This window comes from Leopardus geoffroyi, chromosome C2, assembly GCF_018350155.1.
Source record: "Leopardus geoffroyi isolate Oge1 chromosome C2, O.geoffroyi_Oge1_pat1.0, whole genome shotgun sequence".
Taxonomy (NCBI): domain Eukaryota; kingdom Metazoa; phylum Chordata; class Mammalia; order Carnivora; family Felidae; genus Leopardus; species Leopardus geoffroyi.
In genome coordinates this window covers 58394278-58415533 of record NC_059333.1, presented here as the reverse complement: position 1 = coordinate 58415533, position 21256 = coordinate 58394278, and the positions used below count along the sequence as shown (strand labels likewise).

At 43.0% G+C, this 21256-nt stretch overlaps 1 protein-coding gene across 5 annotated transcripts in view; it reads right to left on the bottom strand.

Moving 5' to 3' along the window:
- Positions 1–21256, bottom strand: part of PLCXD2 (phosphatidylinositol specific phospholipase C X domain containing 2) — a 50678-nt gene that overhangs the window by 17945 nt on the left and 11477 nt on the right. For all 5 annotated transcript variants that reach the window (XM_045502009.1, XM_045502011.1, XM_045502010.1 and 2 more), the window contains one exon: positions 976–1436. In XM_045502009.1, coding sequence (XP_045357965.1) covers positions 976–1436 — 461 coding nt within the window. The remainder of the gene's footprint in view (positions 1–975; positions 1437–21256) is intronic.

Below are 21256 nucleotides of genomic sequence, written 5' to 3'. Positions count from 1 at the left end.
GCCTCTTTAAGATGCTTTGGTTTATGTGTGTGTATGAGTAAGTGAGCAGCTGTTAATGAAAGGGACTTGCTTTTTTTCTTTTTTTAAAGATAGTCCAAATGGGAGGCTGACCTTTCCTGAAGCTCCCCTCTCCCATTATCTATCATCCTGTGGGATCAGAGCAGCATATATCTGAGGCCCACATTCCTTTTCTGGACGTTCCTCAAGGCCTAGTGTGGAGACTCTACTAAGCTTAAGGGACCTGGGAATTCTCTCCAGCCTGGATCCCTTTGTTGGGCTCTTCCTTCCTTAACTCTCTCCAGCCATGACCCCAAATCTGTGAAGGGAGCCTTTTAAAATGTTAAGCCTCTGAGTCGAATCACTTACATGCTTTGTCAGCTAATGCAGGGATTTCCTGACATTGAGGTAGAGGCAGAATGGACCGGCCTATCCCTGAGGGGAAGTAGGAGCCTGAAAATGGGGTTCTATGGGAGGTAAAGAAAGTGGTAATCACCAACTGGTCCAATTTCACCACACTGCTGTATGCTGGTTCTGGCCAGGCCATTCAAAGGCAACCTAGATGCTTCGAACAGTCTGCCAAGCAAATTGTAAATACTCGGCAGGTGTCAATCCCAGTTCACAAGCGCCCAGGAACTGGTGTGTGTACATCGAACACTCCAAATCATCTCTGCCCTCCAGCCTAAGAGCTCTGGGGTGAGCTGCCCTCCAGCTGGTGGTATAGAAAAGGGAGAAGGGGGGGCTCCTGGGTGGCTCAGTCGGTTAAGCGTCCAACCCTTGATTTCGGCTCAGGTCATGATCTTGCAGTTTGTGAATTCGAGCCCTCAAGTCGCTTCCATGCTGGCAGTGCTTGGGATTCTCTCTCCCTCTGTCTCTGCCCCTCCCCTGCTTGGACATTCTCTCTCTCAAAATAGGTGAAAAATAAAAAGCAGACAGACTTACGTTCGTGCCCTTGCAAGCATGTCTGTTTCTGCTTACCTGGCACTTCTTCTCCCACAGGGCCTGCAGCGTCATGCTCTCCACGCTGCAGGCTGAGCACAGCTTGTTTCCAAAGGCCTCCTGGATCCGGAGAACTAGGCGTTTGTGGTGGGCCTCATCCATGGCGTAGAAGTGGTTGAAATCCAGGAAGACAATCTCTTGGGGGTGCTGTGTAAGAAATGAGTCAATCTCCATCAGCCCATCCGAGACCTTGATGCCAAAAAGTCCGTGAATGAAGTAGATCTCCTGGTCGGCATCCCCGGGTTTAGAAGACACACGTAGGTCGAAGTAGCGGATCCCAGCTTCCAGCTGCTCTCGGAACGTCAGGTTCTGAGTCACGGACCATTTCTTCATTAGCTTCTTCACCAAGGAGATCCTGGCGAGGCGTTTGATGGCTGGGGTTTGGTCAGGCCCCACTGGGGACTTTTCATCTACCCAGTAGCTAAATGAATCATGTGAGCCTGTGCAAAGCAACAGAGGTGAGAAAAGCGGTTGAGACTGGAGCTGGGAAAAATAAGCCAGCGGATAAGGAAACAGCGCAAAATTAGCAAATACACACAAAAAATGTAAATGAACACTTGCAAAACTTTCCTAGCTTGCTATAAGCACAAATAAAAGTCATGTAGTCTTATTAGCAGCTTGTTAAGCGTGGAATATGGCTGTAATTCTCATATATTACTCACAGAAGGTGAATTAATAAATACCCATTTGGAGAGCTGCTTAGAAACATGCTGAGAAAGAGGAGCTTTAAAATATTCATACCACTTGATCCAGTAATTTCATTTCAGGAAAGCTATTCTGGGGAAATAAATTAATGTTTGGAAAACAAAGATGTCTGCTAAAGAATATTCCTAAAACGACAAACTGAGGTTGCTGACGTGTCTCTTACAGAAGGTGGCTTAATGCTGGCCTATCTGCTTTATTCATGCAGCCATTGACACAAAGATGAAAACCCTACATCTATCTCGATAATTCTGGGACAGGCATTTAAATTCCAGGAAAGGCAGAATTTTAAAGAAAACAATTGCTATTATGTATCCTATTTTTTATGTTATTGTACATGCTATTTTACTATTGTAAACACCTGAGTCAGTGGGAATAATTTCTTGACAAATCAGATAATGATTTTTAAGAGCTCAACACAGGTGACTCAGCAGAGCCCTCTTTTTGGACACATATTTTAAAAAGTCAAATCTGCTATTAAATGATCAAATGTATGTTCCATTCCTCTGCCTTCGAGAAAAGAGGGTAGTTATCCACCTAGACACTGAGATGATCTTATTGTTATAAAGTCTAAGTGACTATGACAGACACAGTTCTAACTCTGGTATGAAAAAATTTCAGGAGTAACTTAAAGTGAAAATTATCGTGTGGGGGGGGCGGGTGTGCGCGCGTGCGTGTGTGAAAATTATCTCTGACAGATATCTTTCATTTGTCATTGGTTTCTATCTACCAGCAGCTAGATGGCTCTGTGACTGGCTCTGACACTGGGGACCCCACATAGGTGACTGCACTTGGCAAGCAAAGTGTAGGAGGAGAATGTCCTTGTTCTGACCTTACTAACTTTGTTCTTAACTACCACCACCCATTTTAGAACCAAAATTATTTATTTATTTATTTATTGATTGATTGATTGATTTATTTATTTATAATTTTTTAAAGTCTATTTATTTATTTTGGGAGAGGCAGTGCGAGCAGGAGAGGGGCAGAGAGAGAGGGAGATAGAGAATCCCAAGCAGGCTCCAGGTTATCAGTGCAAGTCCTGACTCGGGGCTCGAACTCACAAACTGTGAGATCATGACCTGAGCTGAAACCAAGAGTCAGATGCTTAACTGACTGAGCCACCCAGGTGCCCCTAGAATCAAAATTTTTTAATTCATAGGGTTCATTATCAATTATTCTTTTGACTAAATTTTAATTTTTTTTTAATGTTTATTTATTTTTGAGAGAGACAGAGACAGAATGCGAGAGGGTTAGGAGCAGAGAGAGAGGGAGACACAGAAGCAGAAGCAGGCTCCAGGCTCTGAGCTGTCAGCACAGAGCCCGACACGGGGCTCGAACTCACGAGCTGTGAGATCACGACCTGAGCCAAAGTCGGACGCTCAACCGACTGAGCCACCCAGGCGCCCCTTGACTAAAATTTAAATATATGTTATTTCCATTTTCTTTTAAAATAAATCAATCTGGGATGGCTTTACTATTTTATCTTCTCAGAAATAAAGCAAAAAAGAAAAAAAACGAAAAAAGATGACAAGAAATGTTTTGTTATACAGTCTCTAGAACATGGAGGCTATTCAGTAACTATTAAGAAAAAGCATATTTATTAATCCTTAGGCAAAGTCAATTTTACAAGCGAGAAAATTACTAGCATATTTCAGGTAAAAAAATTGCCGTTACTAACAGAAATGTGGAGCAAGTCCCCCTGGATTTTCCGTATTGGTTGTTTCTGTTAATGAGACTCACTGGATACTTGCCTAATGCTCTGTTCCTTTGGCTTATGCAGCAACAGGAAATCTTTATACCTCCTCATTGAGAGATTTATTATGAATACATTATACATTGATGGTGAACAGCCAGTTCTCTCTTCTTTTTAAATTGTACTAGCAGCCCAGCTGTTCAGGACTGAGTGTGTAATATAGTGTGAGGCACACGTTGAACTTAATTCTTCCCTGGGTCTCAGGGAATAGCCATTATCCAAGCACGGAGAAGAGACAAATCCCTTCTGGTGTTCTCTTGGTGCTGAGCCCAGTTTCAACCTCCAGACAGAGATGTGCTAACAACCTCCAATGCTTTTCTTCATGCCCGAGGGTTGTGCAGCAACGTGACAGCAATGGGGCCCCAGGGACCATTTCTGAATACACAGGGACACACACGGTACCCAGGCCATCCCGCAGAAGAGGGAGGGTGTGCACATTCCTTAGGAACACTGAGTCTATCTCTTTGTTCCCTTCTCCAATTCCTCTTTTCCTTTCTGACATCCTATGTCCGGTGCCACACCCCTCCATCCCCTTGATAGGAAAGGACGGGACAATGGAACAGATTGTTTGCTGAATGTTCTACAGCATTGTCCTACCTAGACTTCCTACAGCAATCAAAGCCAGCCGTCACTCATTAACCACTATCAATATTTTTGCTTTTCCACCTTTTTTGTTTTTTTCCCCAGGAAGCTTTTACCTCATATAGAGTGAGTGAAGTAACCTTCAGGCCTGAGTGCGTTTAACTATTTGTTTTTCAAAACACAGGGTAAAAATACCCTCCCTTCTCCTGCACATAGAATATTTACAAGTCACGCAATTTGCTAACAGTTCTTATAAAAAGAAAATCCTAATATTTTATAGCCCAAATTCATTAGCAAGATTTCTTCTTCCTATACTCGATAGAAGTTATCTTACTTTCTAAGGTTGCCTATAGTGACGGCTACTTCTCCCCCTTTGCCCTGGGATGCGTGCATTAAATTCATGCATTCCTCCAGAAGAGGAGGAAATACCTGTTTAATTGGCCCTGGCCTTATTTTCTTGGAGAACTGTTGTGTGGGCGTTAAGGACGGCAGCTCCATGGGTTCTGGTTTGCTTTATCATAAGGTTTGAAACAGTTTTAGGACCTCATCCTGCTGGGATTTCTGCCGTGGACAGTACTTTTGCTGCTTACTTATTTTTTGCTTAACTACCGACAGTACCTATGCATCCTCACTCATCCCTCTCTGTGGCTCATCGATCTCTAAAATAGGTTTAACTGGTGCCCTTTACCTTAAGAAGGAAACAAAGCACTTTCCCTCACGTCTCATCCCTTGCAGCCACTGTCTTCCTTTTCTTCATGCGCAAACTCTCCAAGGTTGCCCAGCCCTGCTGCCTTTGCCTCTTTTTCTGCACTCCCTCCTTCCCGCCTGAGGCCATCTCCTGTCCTCCTGATCCTTAGAACCTTTCAACCAACCCAAATGGCTTAATTTTTCTGGGTTTCTCTGAGGGTTTGCTAAGTCAGCTTTTTTTCTGGAACCTTCCATCCCCATGTGTCCTGTGATGCAAACTTCTAGATGTTCCTATTCTTCTGTTACCACTTTCCTTCTGTCTCCTTTGCTGGTTCTTCTTCCTCCTTGCCCCCAGATGTAAGTATTTTCCAAGGATCTGTTCTCTATTTTCTTCCTTTTCCCTCCTCCAGAGATCTCATCCATTCCCCAGGTTTCCCACAGCACCTTTGTGCAGATGACACCATAATCTTCGTTTCAAGCTCCGATTCTAAATTCCAAACGTGTTTCCAAGTTCCTGTTGAACTCTCCCACCTCGATAGCCTGCTCACTGACAACAAATCGCGTATTTTCAGAGTCCAGCTACTCACGCTGTTCCTCTCACCCCTCAAAGTGCCTCTTCTGAGTTTCTGCCGGTAGTTCAGTGACTCGAACTTGAAACCTTGGATTCTATTCTCCCCTCTCCCTCACTCTCTTCATCCACCCAGTTACCAAAACTTTGCATTTGACTTTTGCAACATAGATCAAACTCACCTCTTCTTTAACCTTCAACGGATAACCCCCCTGCTCATACACTCATTATCTGTCATATAATGCGGACCAAAAGGACCCTAACCTAATCCCTTTCATTCCAGCCTCTCTCCAGTTTGTTCATATTCAAAAGTGAATCATCTCAAGGTAAAGTGCTGATTATGTCATTTTCTTCTTCCTTCGCCCCTTCCAAATCAGATTCAAACTCCAAACACCGGTGTTCAGGACTCTTCACTATGATCCCTGTGCATTAGTTTAGACTCCTCTCTCACCAGGTCTCTACACGAAGCCTGGCATCTGTTGGTGTCCAATATCCATGGATAGGCAGGCCTTCTCCTGGACTTAGTCTGCTTCTTTAGCTGAACTTAACTTTCCGTAAAATATTCTCTCACCTAACCCTGTCTACAGCTTCTCTCCAGCATTTGTAGCCCATAATGGATAAGCTGCTTACCCTATTTCTGTTTTCTCATCTGTGAAATGGGCTTAACAGTGCCTCTTGTCACAAAACTCGTTGTGAATATTGGAATGGGTACGGTGTGCTTGGAACAATGCTGACATGTAGAAGTGCTGAGCTATTGCTATTCTTACTAGCCATGCTCTGTGAGTTAGAAACTGGAGGGAGGAGGGGTAATTAATTGGAAGTCCTCATCTTAAATATTTAGGGTCTGGAAGATTTTCTTTTCTGCACCTGAAGTGCTGTCCCTCTTCATCTATTGGTGGACATGGAGACAACAGCTTAGCTTTTACTTTGTTCACAGGAGCTGCCACTCTCTCTCTTGGTCACAGCCTAAGCTTTGTCATCACCCATTTCTAACATCTTAAAATTCAGTATCTTACTTTCTGAATTCTTACTTTCTGATCACAACTTACTTTTCTTCTGCCTCCTTGTGACTTGACTTCTATTCCTCCCAGTGGGAGAGCCCCGTGTTGGCTCTACTTCTCCTTCAGCTATAACCAAGGTTGTCAATTGCCACTTTCATGTGTGAAATTATTACTTAGAACTATTTGAAAGCTGTGAAGGTCACGGTTGGGGCATGCAGATCATGTGCACCGCCCAAAATGGACTTGGAAATATTAACATGATCTTTTCTAACATACGTCTTGACTATCAACAAATGTTCTTCTTCTTTCCTCCCATACTTCTCATTTATAGAGTGGACTCAATAAGGTTTAGGAACTACCAGACATCAAATATTAGATGACTATTTTCAGACTCTGGGTAGGGGATTTTGTTGTCATCTCAGGAACAGTCTACACAGAGCAAGAAATGTGGCCACACAAGCTCCTCTTTCATGTTCTGCACTCAATGGACTGATAGCATCTCTAACGTTAGCCCTACAAAGGTGAGGCTTTTTTGTCCAATATTTGGAAAATTCTTTTCTGCTCACCTTGCATTTTCACAATTAGTACTCTTTCTCCTACTGTTCCCTTATACAATCAACAGGCATTACAAATGTTTCCCTTTCCTGTGTTTAGGTGTACAAAACCCTGGCTAAAGTATGTGAAAACACTTTGAAATCTAAATCAGAATCCTCTCAGGGAGCTTCTAAACACAACAGTGCCCAAGACCCAATCCAGACCCATTGAGTCAGAATTTCTCTGGGGTGGGCGTTGAGAATGGAAAACTTGGAAAACCCCCAAGTGATTCTATTGTGCACCCAGGCTTGACACCTGCCATAAATAGCAGGTCCTCTTTTCCCAACAAGCTCTCTGACTTCTGGGATCACCTTGTCCCATTGGTCTTCTAGCACTTTCAAATCTTCAAATAATAATCGGGCGGACTCCCTTTCCCATATCTTGGTAGAAGCTTTCTTCACCATATCTTTCATTCCAGGAATTCCTACTTCCTGCCTTTTGATCAGTTGGATAACCACTGTTTGTTTGTGAAGAAGAAAAATATTGGGAGAACGTAACTTTCCTTACCACGCTTTCTAGTAAGTGATTCAATGAGGTTATGTAAGGTTAATAAGGACCTTTGAGATAGGGGCTGGGTTACAGAGTTTGGAATAAAGTCATCGTGGCAGCAAAATCATGAGGAAAGAGATCTGAATGGGAAGAGTTAGCAAGCTGTGTGCTCAATGTTATTTTCTCCTGGATAGCATTAGGTTACAAGATTGTCGAAGAGAACAGGTCCAAGAAAATGAGCTGGTCTTCTGGGCATCAGGGACAACCAGTTTGCTCTTCATCTGGAATACCAGTTGCTACTTGATTCTTTCTGAGGTTTGTTAGTTCAGAAGTACTAAATCTCAAGTGAGCACACAGCAGTTTTTAGTTACAGCATTTTCATTACCCATTTCTTGCAATTTGGAGTAGTAGCCATTTTTTTTTTTCCTGAACTCACTTAATTAAAAGGAATTTAAAGCAAGCTTCTTGGGAAGCTGGTCTCTACATAAAATAGGAAATTCAAACCACACACCCTGAAATGATACATTTCATTAAAACACAATGGTAATTCAGATTACATGGTGACCTACAGCCACGGAAGGAAGACTGAGACGAGAGTTAAGTGAATAGTAGGAGAAAAAGAAACGCCTTATCACATCTCTGGGTGGCACTGGGGAAGTGGGGATGGTGACCCCATGACAAAGAACTTCTGACCTCACATATTTAAGAAAATCTCTCCCCCCCTTCCCCGCCCACCCCCTAGATACTACTTCACCTTTGGTGAGCCCTTCTAACTTTGAAGCCCATTAGCCCCCTCCAAGCTGGTTTACTGAAACCCATACTCCCACCACACACCATTCAATGTCTCTCTCGGTGCCTCTAGGCTATGTGTTCTCAATGGAGTGACATTCTGTCCCAGGGGACAGAAATCAGTTCTTGGGGGATGAAAAAATCCCACTCTTTTTATGTATAAAGCAACACAGTACTTCAACAGATATACAGTATATCTGTGGTATTAAAATATCATTGTGTGTGGAGGGAGGGGGAGTGGTGAACAGGATAGAAATGGCTAGAGACTCCTTAAGTGATAAAAAAAACAAAAGGCTGAGAAATATCACTCTAGACTGAACTCTCTGGTAGCCAAATGGACATCTGACTTGTCCGGTCTGGACCTCTGGCCCCGCACCTCTTTTTATCCTTAACCGGCATGTCTCTCAATGCCTCCAACAACTGTTTCTCCATGGACATCCATCCATAAGTTGCCCCAGTACTGGAAGGTTCTCTTCCCTGCTGCCAGAACACTCATAAATTGGGAACCAACTCAATTCCCTCTTGTCCAGTTATCTTCTGAATATTCCCACTAGGCATCTCCAAGTTCAACAAGTAATTTCTCTGCCTCCTCAGCCCCAAAGGACCCAGACTTGACATTTACAAGGTACCAACTGAGCAAGAGGAATGTTCAGTCCTGAGACCCAACTTGATGAACTACCATAGCTCTGAATAAGCTAGATGGAGAGTAACCACAGTGGGTAAGAGCATGGGGTCTGGTGCCAGGTTGCCTAAGTTCATAATCGTGGCTCTACTGCTTAGTAGCTATGGGACTGAAGTGCTGTGCCTCAGTTTCCTCATTTGTGAAATAGAAATAACAACAGTACCAACATCAATGGTTTGTGGTTAAGGTTAGATGATTAACTCAGGTAAGCATTTGGAAGAGTCCCTGGCCAACAGGATGAGCTCAAACATATCATTATTATTATTTCACTATTAAAGAATTTGTCTCATCTTCCACTTGGATGATATTATCCGGTTTTTAAATAATGTTGTGAAACTTCATTAAACATTTTATATTCAGGATCTACTGTGGCGGTTGAATAGGAAAAATGAAATTAGCAGTTGAACTGATTTATTTTAGGTTACATCCAGAACCAACACCAAAAAGAGGAAGTTCAGATCATCATATTTACAGTTTAAGTGTAAGTTGGCACTAAACATAAAATAATAAATTATCTCTAGTGTGCTCCAATGTAAATAACTCAGGAATAAATAAATACACTGACTACGGAATTTGAAAGTATAGGAGAGGAAGTTCCAAGAATATTCTTTATTCTTGAACTTTCTATTTTTAACATCATAGCATTAGACATCCTCAAGAGATTTCTGTACTAAAACAAGTACAGAAAAACAAATCCAGCCTCTTTCTATTATTTGAAACGGAAAAAACGGCAATGCCTTCCCGACCCATCAGTGTTCACAAATATCGCTGCAACACTCAAACACTGAGATACCCATCCAAGAAAAGAATTTTTCCATAATATAGTTTAAACACCAAATACCAGAATCAACAATACTTTCAGAAGTTTCTCCATATTTTCTTACACATTTGAAAATATTGATGCATAGTTCCTAGGCACAGGGGCATGACCACGTTGATGTTAATTTGCCTCTCTCAATATGCTTCATCACCTCCTAATTTTCTTTGCATGTATGGGCTTTTCAGGCCTCTTGGGCTCACCTGTTTTATTCATAGGCTTTTCACTGTTTTAGAAGACATTCTCACCGACATGGGAAGTGGAGAGCCCATCCACATAACTCAAGCCTACTGGGTGAGCCGCTGAGCCATGGATAACAACATTCTCCATCTTCTCGCCTGGATATCCCTGCAACTTCAAGGTGTTTGCCAGCCCATACGAGTGAATTCATTCTGAGGGGATTTTGACTCATGAATTCCAGGTGAAATGAATTTACGAGTTGTTACAGCAAACATTCAGCCAGTGAGCCTTCATAGCGGGGTCATGATAGGGATGTTTGGAACTAATGTCTCACAGTTACCAAAGCTTTTATGTACATGTTTGTGTGTATATGCTGACATTAAAATTGGCCCATCTGAGATGAAATCCAGATAAACTTCTTATTCAGGAGGAAAAAGACACCATGCTACAATTACTTCAAAAAGTATGCTTTTAAGAATCGAAAAAAAAAGGCACCACTTCATGGGAAGTATTTTTACTAATATCAACAGAGAGCTTCAAGTAAACATAATAATTATTATGCAAAATTTCTTTTAAAGACAATTATTATGTTGAGCTCATTTTTTAAGGTGCCATCTAAACTCCACGTAAACTCCAGACTTTTATCAGGACTTAATCGTATCATCTCTATTGACACCTAAGACAGTCTGGTCCATTATGAGCTTGCTCTTAAAACATATATTGAAAGTGTATGCATTGTCTATTAGGAATGTTAGAATGTTCAATTAGGGCTTGTCTATTTTATCTCAGTTTGAACTTTGGGTCACATGGTTTGTCATTTACATGTTCTTTCCCTGATTATTAGCCTATACCCTGTCAAGTGAGGCCAGAGTAATGCAGGCAGCTTGCAAGAAAACAGATGCAGTTGTTTTGCCAGTTACCCATTGGAGCTGATGCTGCAGAAAATGGCACTGAATGTCAAATTAATTTTTCCAAATTAAGGTAAAATACAGATGCTAAAAAAAAAAAATGTCCAGGGCAAGTTAATAAGATCTGAGCTGCAAGGAAGGCTCCTCCCCTTCCCAAAACAGCAAGAACTAAAGCATATTAAGGATACCCAAATACAAAAGACCACAACCTTGCTTACACTCTATCGTAACAGAGCTACGTCATTCATATGACCAGAAGGCTTCTGGGTAGGAATATAGGCTCAACTAGACCCAAAGTGCAAACAGCAGAAGAGAAGCAGTATCATACTTTAAAAAGGGAAAAGATATTACGTATTTAAGCCAAAGAAAGAGACTAATCTTCTCCCATCTCTTAAGGAGGAAAGGAAGAGAGAACAGATCCCAAATGGAACTGGAATCAGCACCTGAGAGGCCCAGCTGAATAGCTCCTCCAAATACTGTCCGTCCATCTCTGAGGTTCAGAGATGACAGCCTGGTGCCTTGTTAAGCCATTTTATTTAATTAATTTATTTTTTAAACATATTTTTTTTATCTTCTTAAGTCTATTTATTTTGAGAGAGGGAGGGAGAGGCAGAGAGAGACAGAGAGAGAGAGAGACAGAGAGAGAGAGAAAATCTCAAGCAGCCTCTGTGCTGTCAGTGCAGAGCCTGACATGGGGCTCAAACTCACAAACCATGAGATCATGACCTGAGCCAAAATCAAGAGTCGGATGCTTTGTTAAGTCATTTTAAAGGGTTAAATTTTTTCTGAGAAAATAAGAGGATTTTATGCCTTGATTTACCTAGAACCCAGATGACTCTGTTCTTCATACAATTTTTTTTTTATGTTTCTTTTTGAGAGAAAGAGAGAGAGAGAGAGAGTGCACGAGCGAGATGAGTGGGGGAGGGGTAGGGAGAGGGGGGAGACACAGAATCTGAAGGATTGGAGACACCACTACTTAATTTTAGAAATGGCTAAACATACACCTCAGTATGCACATGGAACTTATCAGCAAGGCCAAGTTTAGAAAGAAGAGCTATTTAGGAACTACTCACTCCCTTAGCACCAGTGTCCACTCTCAGACTCAGATGGTGACAAGGAATACGAGGGACCCCTCTGGTCCTTCAGAGATCATTGGCTCAACTGGACTCCAGATCCCTTACTGTTCAGCTCTTTCTGTGGATGCCCGTTCAGCTCCTTCTCTGGCATCTTCCTGACTCATGACAGCCAGTTCTGCCAGGACTGTGGGCTCCCAGGGACAGCCATGTGGACCGGTGCACCAGCAGAGCGGGAGCTGAAGGGACCAGTCCACAGGGGACCTTGGGTAAACTGCAAATTTGGTGCCAGATGACACAGGTTCTTACCAGTGACTTCTTATAAAATAGGCAAGATTTTTTTAAAAAGAAAGAAAGAAAGAGAGAGAGAAAGAAAAGCTCTTTTTAGTGCACATAGTAAACTCTTTATCTCGAATATGAACATGTGATAAGGAAAAAAAGGTCCTTTTTAATACATACTCTCCTCTAAGCAGAGTGAGTCCTGGTAACTGTGGTATCTTTTGTTTGCTAAGCACAGCTGAAATATTCATCTTGGGCACTAACGGCTTCAGACACACTTGAAGCAGTATTAAGCGGGGGTGGGACGCGCGAGCTTGGAGACAGAAACTTGGAAGGCCCTGAAGGGCTCTGCTGAGGAAAGGGAGACAGGAGGGTGGGAGGCCCGGAGGAAGGTTGGGAATCCGAAGGGGGAACAAAGAGGGAATCACAGGGGCTGCAGGGCTCAAGGGAGACTCAGGGGAGGGAACAAACCTAATAGGGAGTTTTCAAAGGTGTGGTACCGTCTCAGTTCTGCCTTTTTCTCTAAGTCGAGAACCAGTAGGATTTAACGAGACAGTGAGGGGGTGCTGCACTATTAAGCTGCTCAAAGCAAACCGTGTCTCTGTCCAGCCCTGCTTATGGCTCCGTCACAGCAGGGCTCCCCTTCGCGGGACTGTCCCTCTCTGCCTCTCGCACCCTGCCTGGGCTGGAGTCTGCAGGCAGGGGTACACCTGGCTGGGGAGTGGGGGTGGTGCCACATGAAGGTGGGAGAAGGTGGGAAAGCAGGAGGAGGCTTCTCTCTGATTGAGATGGTCTTCAAAAAGATCCCTTTACGAAAAGTTTTTTCGTAAGTATGCTGGAATTAAAACCCTACCACAGGGCTAGCAAGGTTAAGCATCCATAAAAGCAAGATGTATAAATTTTAGGGCCATTCTACGGAGAAAGGCAATGTATCAAGACACAAAAGCACAATGCAGAAAAGGAGACAAACGCCAGGAAGAGCGAGTTTCACAAATGCTACTGAGGTCCTGAGAGCAGCCACATGATATACTGTTCAGTTAATCCATACAAATAGGAGGCTTGCAAGTGTGAGTCAGGGAATACCTTTCTGTTAGTTGACTAAAGATTTACGACCACAAGGCGAGTCCAGCTCAAGCTTGCCACTGCCCAGAAGAGCACCGCAACCGTGCAGAGTAGAGCCTTCTGGAGCTGACGTGGCACTGCTGCGCGTGTGGCTGAGCGTGCTGCTTCCCGCTGCGCGCGGTGCTGCTGAGCATGGTGTTTCACTGCTGGGACTCACTTGCTTCCATTCTGTTCCTCCACAGACAGAGGTAAGCTCGATGAGCTGCCCCTAAATAATAAATGCCTTGGCTTCGTGTGTGCATTTGCCTTCTTTAAAGGCACCGGATTCCCAGAAAGGATGAACGACCCCAGGGGCGAGGCTTGCAAGCTCTGAGCAGCCTTTTATCTGTTCTTGGAGTGCCATCATCTAAGGAAACCTCCCAGGGACAATGGTATCTAGAATAAGCATTTAGAAAACAGAGGCCGGCCCAATCTTTCCTTTCTTTTTCCCCAGTGAGGTAAGGACAAAAAAGATCAAGGATCAATGCATAGGTGATGTGTTCCTTCACCCCACCACCTTTCCAGCTCACCTACTATTGGACTATTTCTCTCAACTCTCCAACAAGCTCCTGAAAGGTACAGACAGAATCGCCAGACTCTGCACTTCCACTAACAATTAAAAGTCAAGTCTCAGGGCACCTGGGTGGCTCAGTCGGTTAAGTGTCTGACTTCAGCTCAGGTCACGATCTCACAGTTCGTGGGTTCGAGCCCCGCATCGGGCTCTGCGCTGACAGCTCGGAGCCTGGAGCCTGCTTCGGCTTCTGTGACTCCCTCTCTCTCTGCCCCTCACCGGCTCACACTCTGTCTCCCTCTCTCTCAAAAATAAATAAACATAAGAAAAATTAAAAAAAAAAAAAAGTCAAGTCTCCTTGTAGTGTACGTAATGATATCTCCCTCCCACGTGTATGAAAAGGATGGCTGTGAGAATTACTGGAGGGAGGAGGGAACCTTCGCTCGTTGGGGCAAGAACTTGACTTACAGCAGTTCTGCCCAACACTTAGGCTGAGATAGTTTGTTTCATCAAATAAACAGTTAAGGCAAATTAAAATCAAAGGATGAATTCATCCAGCTATTGTTTTTCACCTCTGCTCTTATTGATTTTAATATAGTTACCCCTCTCAAAAAATAAAGACTTCGAAAAGAACTGGGTCAATGACATAAATAAATCCAATTTTCAGACTTTTTTCAGAGTAGAAACTTTTTCTTTGATTGCTGGACCCTTGGTGCCAGGGACCAGATGTTATCTCTGAAAGAAATTTCACCTATGGGAGAGCCATTTGGCCTAGTTCCATTTAAATTTCCCCATCTGAAGGAAGAATTTATTTTGGACGAATCATATATCGAGTACATATTTCTTTAAAAATTAACTCCTTTTCCCTCTGCCCCTGGAGCTCATGCAAACCTCTTTATCGGAGAGCTAAAAGTATCCCAAAGACAATCTGTCGACCTCCCCAGCATTTGCATTCCATTCCTTTGTCATGTACTCGGCGGGTGATCCCTGGTAAGGGCTCACGTCTGACAATAACAACTACTTCAATCTGCCGAGTATTTATCATGTACCCAAATGTCCAGCTGGGCATTTTGCTTACATGATCTCATTTTATGATAGGAAAAGATAGGATTCAGTAGGCAGAGAGGGAAAGGATAGGACCTGAGGTCCTGGGTGGGGAAAAACACATATTTTGGAACAATGCTGGGAGTGTCTGACCACGGCAAACCCCCTCAGGCATAAGGTTCCTCTTAAGAATGTAACAGAGACCACCTACTCCCCCCAGATTTCTCTCAGGAATTTGACAAAAGACCTGACTAAAAATGAGTAGACCATAAAACCTATGACCCACAAGGAATGATGTGGCCTTAGACCATCCCTCATACAGTGGAAACAAGCCAATCAGGAATGGACAACCCAACACCTAGAGTTAGTTATCCAGCCAATAAAGGTAAAATGTGAGAAGGAACAAGGGAGAAGTTGGGGGGGTGGGGATGACCAGAACCTTATAAAACAAGGACCCTTTCCTATTATCGGTGGGCTCTCTGTAAAGAGAGCTTTCTTACTGTTCTTCCTTTCTAATCTTATACTCTAATAAACTTTTGCCTGCTGCTCATTTTGTGTCCACCTCTTTCTTCATTCTTCCAAGTGGCGAGACCACGAACCCCGGGGATTGAGGTAAAAAATCCCACGACATTTTCATCTCTGCCACAATCCTGCAGGGCAGTGATTACCAGCATTTTACAGAGGAGGAACTGAGGGGCAGGCTGGTTTTGCGACTAGTTCAGGGCTACAGAGATCTCAAGTGGCCTGGGACAGAAATCCAAGTCCGTTCAACCAGAATCCACACAAAGCGGCTCTAGGGATATTGTTGCTTCCATATCCTTAATGATGAAATAAGTCAAATGCACTGCATATTTACTTCTGAAAACATGGTGATCGCAGGGCTTGTTTTTAGTGCTAAATACCTGCCCTCATCCTAATGCAGGAACTTGAAGGAGAGATTAAAGTGACTCTCTATTTTCTAAAGACATGAATAATTTCTATGTAGGGACACACGAGGGCACTGTAACCTTCTCTCAGTTGAGGAAACATTTTCTTTGTCGTTCCTCAGCTCAGAGCTTTCAATCCCAGTGCTGGTTCTGCTCTGATTACTTGTGTGAACTTCACATTGCAAATTCACACTGGAGGTTGGTCGCTCCATTTGCAAATTTAGGAAGGTGGGTCAAATGAGCCTTAGGATCTCTTCTTCCTTAAGAACCGAATGATTCCAATTTAGTAACAGTTCACTAACGGAATTCATGACCCTATTTTAACAAGGATTATTAATCATTGCAAAGCAATAAGATACGTTTCTTTCATACTGCCTATACTTAAGCAGAAAATGTGCTTATGGACTTGACTCATCCTATTCGCAAGAAGCAAATCAATCCAAGCCTGAGGGGTGGTCTTTTATTTATTTTTGGCTCATCTGAGCATTTTGTGAAGTTGCTGGAGAAATTCCCCTTCACACAGGTGGAGGTCCTCATTTTCCCATCTTGCGATTGGCTAGCGGTGGATCTGCACATTGAACACACTGGCCAGTAGCTCACTTCTTGTTCAACCTTTATGTGACAGCTCCTTTCACTCCAAAGGCTGGCGTTTGATGGCTCTGTGGGACATCTTTATGAAATTTATTGTGGGGACTTTAAAAAAAACACCTTCATTGTCACTTAGCTCGGCTGAAATTTTTCACAGGGCAGGGTTATTTTAAGATTCATTTGACAAACTGCAGAATGGTCACGATCCAGGGAAGCTCCTCAGTTAGGTCCCCTCAGGAACGAGGGTTTTTTTCTCTGTCCTGTAAATGAAAGACTAAGCTTGGTACTCTGACAGAGGAAAGGGAAAAGGGAGGAGGAGAAATCCAACAAGTAGCAGTCTAAATTACATGAAATGATAGGTTTAAAGGAAATTTGTACATTACACACAGCAGGGAAAGTGAATGAAAACACACCCCACTCTGGAAGATGAGTGTCCTGACAAGCTTACACACATGCTCAAAGCCTCTGCTGATCTTTTGGTATCAAGGCAGAAAGATTTTTTTCTCTGCTGGAACCTTGCTGGGCGATTACTACACAGACCACTTAAACCACTGGGCTGCTTCTGTTCTGAGTCAATAAAAAGTCTCCTAGATGTTTGGTCTTGAAAAAAAAAAAAAAAAAAGACGTGGCTTGTTCAGCCGGAACAGGTTAGCAGGCAGTCTTTCAAACACAACCATCCTCATGGGTACTCAGGCATTAGAGTCCTGGCATGGAAACAAATGCCTCGGATGAAAAGAAAACTGTTCTTTATTACGACCAACAAGAGGAAGTCAAGTTGCAGTCCAGCACTGGGTCAATCTCCATCTCCATAAATGTCTTTTACTCAAGAGCACTTAAATAGATTTGGCAAGATCTAGTTTTTACGTTTCTAGTACTGTTATCAGGACTTTTGTGGCAATTTGCTTAACTTCTCTGAACTTCAAGTTTCTTCATTTGTAAAATGGAGATAATAGCACTTGCATCACTGGATTGTAAAGCTTAACCAGGTTTACATCAATCAAGTGCAGCAATCTCAGGCACCTAGTAAATGCTTTATACGTGTTATATAAGTAAGTTCTTCTATTATTTTTATCTTATCTTATCTCATCTCATCTCATCTCATCTCATCTCATCTTATCAAGCCTTGGGATACCCTGAGAGGATTTTGCTAGGCACTTACAAGATTTTGTCTTACCTTAGGTATTTCTACTTTCTCTTTGTGTCCTAGTTTCTCCTTAAATTAGCTAGAAATATGTGTTCTTTTTCCTTAAATTTTCTGTAGATATTTCCAAATTCCATCTCCCTCTCTTTGGCTCCTCCTTTTTATTTGCACAAGGTACTTATTCTGAACCAAACACTGAGTATATAGAGGTGACAAAACACTGCCGTGTGTAGTGGAAAGACAGGTAAGCAGTCCCAATGGCATACAATGCGTCCCCTAATGGAAGTGTGCACAGAAATGACACTGAGCTGTTTCTTGCAGGAGGAGTTGTCTTGGGCCAAGTGAAGTGGGGGCTGTCGGGAGGGAGGCTGTGATGTGTGATGGTAGAGGAACGAGCGGGTACAAAGACTGGAGTTATGAAAAGGGATTGCATTTTCTTTCAGGGTTTTCTCTGGTCCCTAAATTGCCACTGGCTCACTACAGTCTGCCAGATAAAGCATGAAGTGCTCCACACCACACTGAAAACCTCTCTCAATCTGCCTTAAGTCTGTCTGCCCAGTCCTTTCCCACCTCCTTCTGTCACTCCTTCTCTGTCCCCTGAAGGTACCCTTGTTTTCCCATCCCTGATTTCATTCCTTTGGTACTCTGTGTCTGGGATGCCCCTCTTCCCAGTATCAAAATCCTCCCCATCCTCCACCAGCTCCCAGGTGTCCTCCCAGGGCAGCTGAAACCCCATCTGCAAGTACCTGTTCCCTTCCCCAGGTCCCTAGCACACTTTGCTCACTTCTTTACTGTTGCATTCACCACATTCTGCTCTCATTTGCTTTACTTGAACCTTAGTATCTCTCCTACAAGATTACACACTACACCTCGTTAATGTTTCAAAGATTTCCTATAGTATCCAGTATGATGCTAGGTATACATTAGACAATCAAAAAGGCTTATTAATAACATAGCTGTGTATCCAAAATTCATGTTTATTTTGTGTTAAGCAACATTCTAAGCACATTGCAGGTATATCTCATTCAATTCTGAAACAACCTTGTTGTGTAGGAAAAAGAATATAACTTTGCCCAAGGAGAGGGCTGGTCTTTTTCCTTGGCCCTGGGAGGTGAGGTAATCTCTGGAACCCTTGGAATAGCTTGCCTGATATGAGCATCCTTATTTACCTGGGGACTTTGGAGCCACATCAAAAAAATCTAAGGATGAGATTTATGGTAATGGCTTTGAGTCATGTAGATATAGGCTTGACCTCAGAGGGGCTGGATACTGAGGTCAGCCATGTGGAGCCTCAGTACAGACTCTGGACCCCAAGGCTCAGGTGAGCTGCCCCGGCCAGCAGTACTTTGTGCATACTGTCGCCCATCAATTCCAGGACAGTAGGGCTGTCCATAGCTCCAGGAGATGGGACAACAGAGGTTCCACATTTGGAACTGTCATGGACCCTGCCTTGTGCACCTCTTCACTTGGACAATTTTAACCGGTAGCTTTTAGCTGTAACAAACAGTAACTGTGAGTATAACAGTTTGCAGTGAGTTGTCAGTCCTTCTAGCAAATTATCTGGCAAAACTAAGGGTGATCTTGAAGACCCCAAACTGGCAATTGATGTCAGAGTGAGGGCAGATTTATGGACTGTGTTTTCTCTAACCTTGTGCTTATGAAGTAGATACTGTAATTATTTCCATTTTACGGATGGGAAAATTAAGGGACAGAGAGATTACACTTTTCATTCAAGGTAATGTAACTAGTAATTAGGATTTGATCCTAAGTATGCTAAAACAGAACCCTTCTCAACTACTCTGAACTACTTCTTTACCCTGTTTCTCATGTGTATAAAAACTAAAAATAGAGATAAAAAATATTAAGAACAGACCTAAAAATGAACATGTCTTTAGATGATGAAAATGTTTAGGGCAGCTTTTATAGAAAACATCTTGTGCTATGGATCAGGTATTTCATCTCTATGAATGTGGGAATGTGATATGAACAAATTGTAATTTTGCATGTTAAAGTAGGTCTGTTGGCCTGAGCTTAGAACATACCCATTTGCAAAGTTATATATAAGAAATGGGCCTTGTGGTTACGGGATATAGCAAAAGATTTGCTTAAAAAGACAAAACAAAACAGAAAACCCTCACAGTCCTTGGAAATAAACTCATTGTCCCCTGCCTTTTCATTTTAATTACCTGTATGTGACCCAGGTCACAATCATTTGTCTGTGAGCTCACTGACTCCGCCAAGTAGATTCAACCGCTTTTCTCGTTGTGCTCCCACGGACTTTTGTCCACACGTGATGAACCTGGGACACTGTGTGGCAATTATCTTCATATCTGTCACTGCCATCTGACTGTGAGTTTTTCAGGGTGGGAGCATATCTTATCACACCCATAACCCTACAGTTCCTAAGTTTCTGGCATATAGTAGGCACCGAATAATATGCACCGAATAAATGCAAGCATGATTGCTTGAATGAACAGATGAGAGAGTTGCCTAGGGCAGGTAAGCCTAGGGACTCTGATCCTTTCCCAAACTTCTCTTTGGTCCATCCATCCTCTTTAAACAGGCTGAGTTCACTGTCTGCACCTCCTCACCCCCAGCACCTATATACCTTGTTCCATTTATCTCCATCTGTCCTAGCTTGAGTTATTTGGGTCAACGAGGAGGAATATGTCAGAAAACACACAGGACAAAAATAAACCAAAAAGGATGACTAAAGGAGGAGCTATAATAAAACACTGAATTGGACAATTTAAAAGGAAAAGTCCCAGAGAGTAGATTTCCTGCAACTTATGCCTGTGTAAAGTATTTTCTAATAACATCTCTAATAACATTTCTAATAACATGGGTCTCCCATGTCACACACCTGAATTAGGTCCTTGGGGAAAATACAGCATTTGTAGAGAATTTGACTCCATGCTGACAAGTGCAGAAAGGCTGAGGCATCTTTGGCCTTTACAGAATCAAGTCAACATGAGTCCAAGGCTCGAGATCAGGGGACCATTTAGCAGACTCCCAAACTACAGAATAACATCTTTAAACCTTATTGGCCCAAAGGGATAAACTTTACCTATCCAACTGGATTATTTTCCATAGGACATGTGGTAGAGTATTAATAATAACTGTCAATCTGCCTGGAAAATCTGAGAGAGCCATGTGGTCAATTTAATTTTTAATCAGGTGCCTACTGAATTCAGAATTATTCACAAGGCAACAAAGCAACTGGGTAAGGCAAAACACTGGAAAGCAGAGGATGCTGATCAACTTCTTTTTATGCACTCAGAAGCCAAGAGGCATCCCACTGCCTAAGGACCAATATTAGCCCAGGAATCCAGAGAGCTACTCCTGGTCTACCCCTCCCTGGCTGGATGAGCTAGACAGTTGGAGTAAATCAGGGATTTTAGTGATGCTTTTCAGACCTGGAATGTTGTCAAAAGAGGTATTTATATGTCAAACAAATACAAGCAGGGCTTGTTAAAGATCTGCCCCAACAGTCCCCACTTCTGGCCTTGAGGAAGGAGTCCTGAGGGGCACCAAGCCTCACAGGGGCTCTGCGGGGCACCAAGAGAATCCAACTGCCCTAGTTATTCTCTGAATTGGCCCCAACATCCTAGGGTTTATGTGAGTCAAAGGGGTTTCAATTCCATGTATGGGAGGCATTAAAAAAAAAATCAATGTTTATTTACTTTTGAGAGAGAAACAGAGACAGAGTATGAGTGGGGAGGGGCAGAGAGAGAGGGAGACACAGAATCCAAACCAGGCTTCAGGCTCTGAGCTATCAGCAGAGCCCGACGCGGGGCTTGAACCCATGGACCACGAGATCATGACCTGAGCCGAAGTCGGACGCT